General features: G+C 65.8%; 1 protein-coding gene and 1 long non-coding RNA gene across 2 annotated transcripts in view; one reads left to right on the forward strand and one right to left on the reverse strand.

The window, feature by feature from the left end:
* LOC102984410 (leukocyte immunoglobulin-like receptor subfamily B member 3) overlaps positions 1-1,185 on the reverse strand; it is a 20,911-nt gene that overhangs the window by 9,867 nt on the left and 9,859 nt on the right. The window contains exons 5-6 of the mRNA XM_055079202.1: positions 930-1,015; positions 392-703 (exon numbers count right to left, since the gene is read on the reverse strand). Of these exons, the coding sequence (XP_054935177.1) occupies positions 392-703; positions 930-1,015 (398 nt within the window). The remainder of the gene's footprint in view (positions 1-391; positions 704-929; positions 1,016-1,185) is intronic.
* LOC129391439 (uncharacterized) overlaps positions 1-1,185 on the forward strand; it is a 52,457-nt gene that overhangs the window by 6,536 nt on the left and 44,736 nt on the right. The window lies entirely within an intron of this gene.

The following is a 1,185-nucleotide window of genomic DNA, read 5'->3' on the forward strand; positions in this document are numbered from 1 at the left end:
CGCAGTGGGGGACGGGCTGCCCCCTCCTTGGACAGAAGGAAAGTTTCCCTTGTGCTCCCTGACTGACACAGCAGGGTCACGTTCTCTCCTGAGGCCACCACGGGGCCCGGCTGCACCGAGAGGGAGGGCGTGTCAGGGAACGATCCTAGAGAGAGGAAGGGGGGTGAGGGGCTGCCCGCCCCCCTGGTTCTGAACTGTGACTCAGCAGGGCCTCCCTGAGGCCCCTCTTTTCTGTCTGTCTCTGTTTTCTGAGTCTCTCCCTCTCCCTGCCCACCCCCGTCTCTCTGTGTCTCTCCCCCTCCCTCCCTGGGGACCCCTCACGCCTGGTCCCAGCATCACCACCTGGGGCTCCCCCGGCAGGGCCTGTGCAGAGTCTGGGTCCCTGACTGACCCGCCGGCTCCTCACCTGCCACCAGGACGTCCAGGGGGTCACTGGGGGCCGACCACTCGGAGGAGAGGTTGTGTCCACCGTAGCATGTGTACCGGCCCCCGTGGGTGTAGGTCACCGGGCCCAGGGGGAAGTCGGCCTGAGAGAGCCCAGCCTGGGGCTGCCGGCCAGGGCGCTGGGCGAGGGCCTGTCTCCCCTCCTGGGACAGAGCGAATCTGTCATAGCCGACGTCAGAGCGACACTGGAGGGTCAGGCTCCGTCCAGAGGCCACGACAGGGCCCTGCGGGGTCAGGAGGGAGGGCTTCCCAGACACACCTGGGGGAAGAGCAGCCCGGGGCTGCAGGGGCTGGTTCCTCCCATGAAGCCCCTTCTCCCGTCCTGGTCCCCAGGCCTCCCTGTCGCTCACACTCTGTGTCTCTGTCCTGTGCGCCCCACTCCCCCCTCACCCCACCCTCTCATCTGGGCCATCCTGGGAGAAAAGCATCTAATAATCTGTCTCGTGCCTCAGAAAGTGCGTGAGGCCAGGGTGGGACTTCCTCACCTGAGACCAGGAGCTCCAGGGGGTCACTGGGGGCCGACCACACCTGGGGGGTGTCCCTGTTAAAGCCGTGGCATCTGAACATCCACCTGTGACTGGGGGTCACGGGACCCACGGAGAACAGGGCCCGGGTCTGCCGATAGGGGCGTCGCTGTGCATCCAGGGTCAAGGAGGACTTGGGTTCTCCTTCCTTAGTCAGAATGAACCCGTCCCATCCCTGCCATGAGCCACACTGGGGGGTAACAGTCCCTCCCGACGT

This window comes from Physeter macrocephalus, chromosome 17 (assembly GCF_002837175.3).
Source record: "Physeter macrocephalus isolate SW-GA chromosome 17, ASM283717v5, whole genome shotgun sequence".
NCBI lineage: Eukaryota > Metazoa > Chordata > Mammalia > Artiodactyla > Physeteridae > Physeter > Physeter macrocephalus.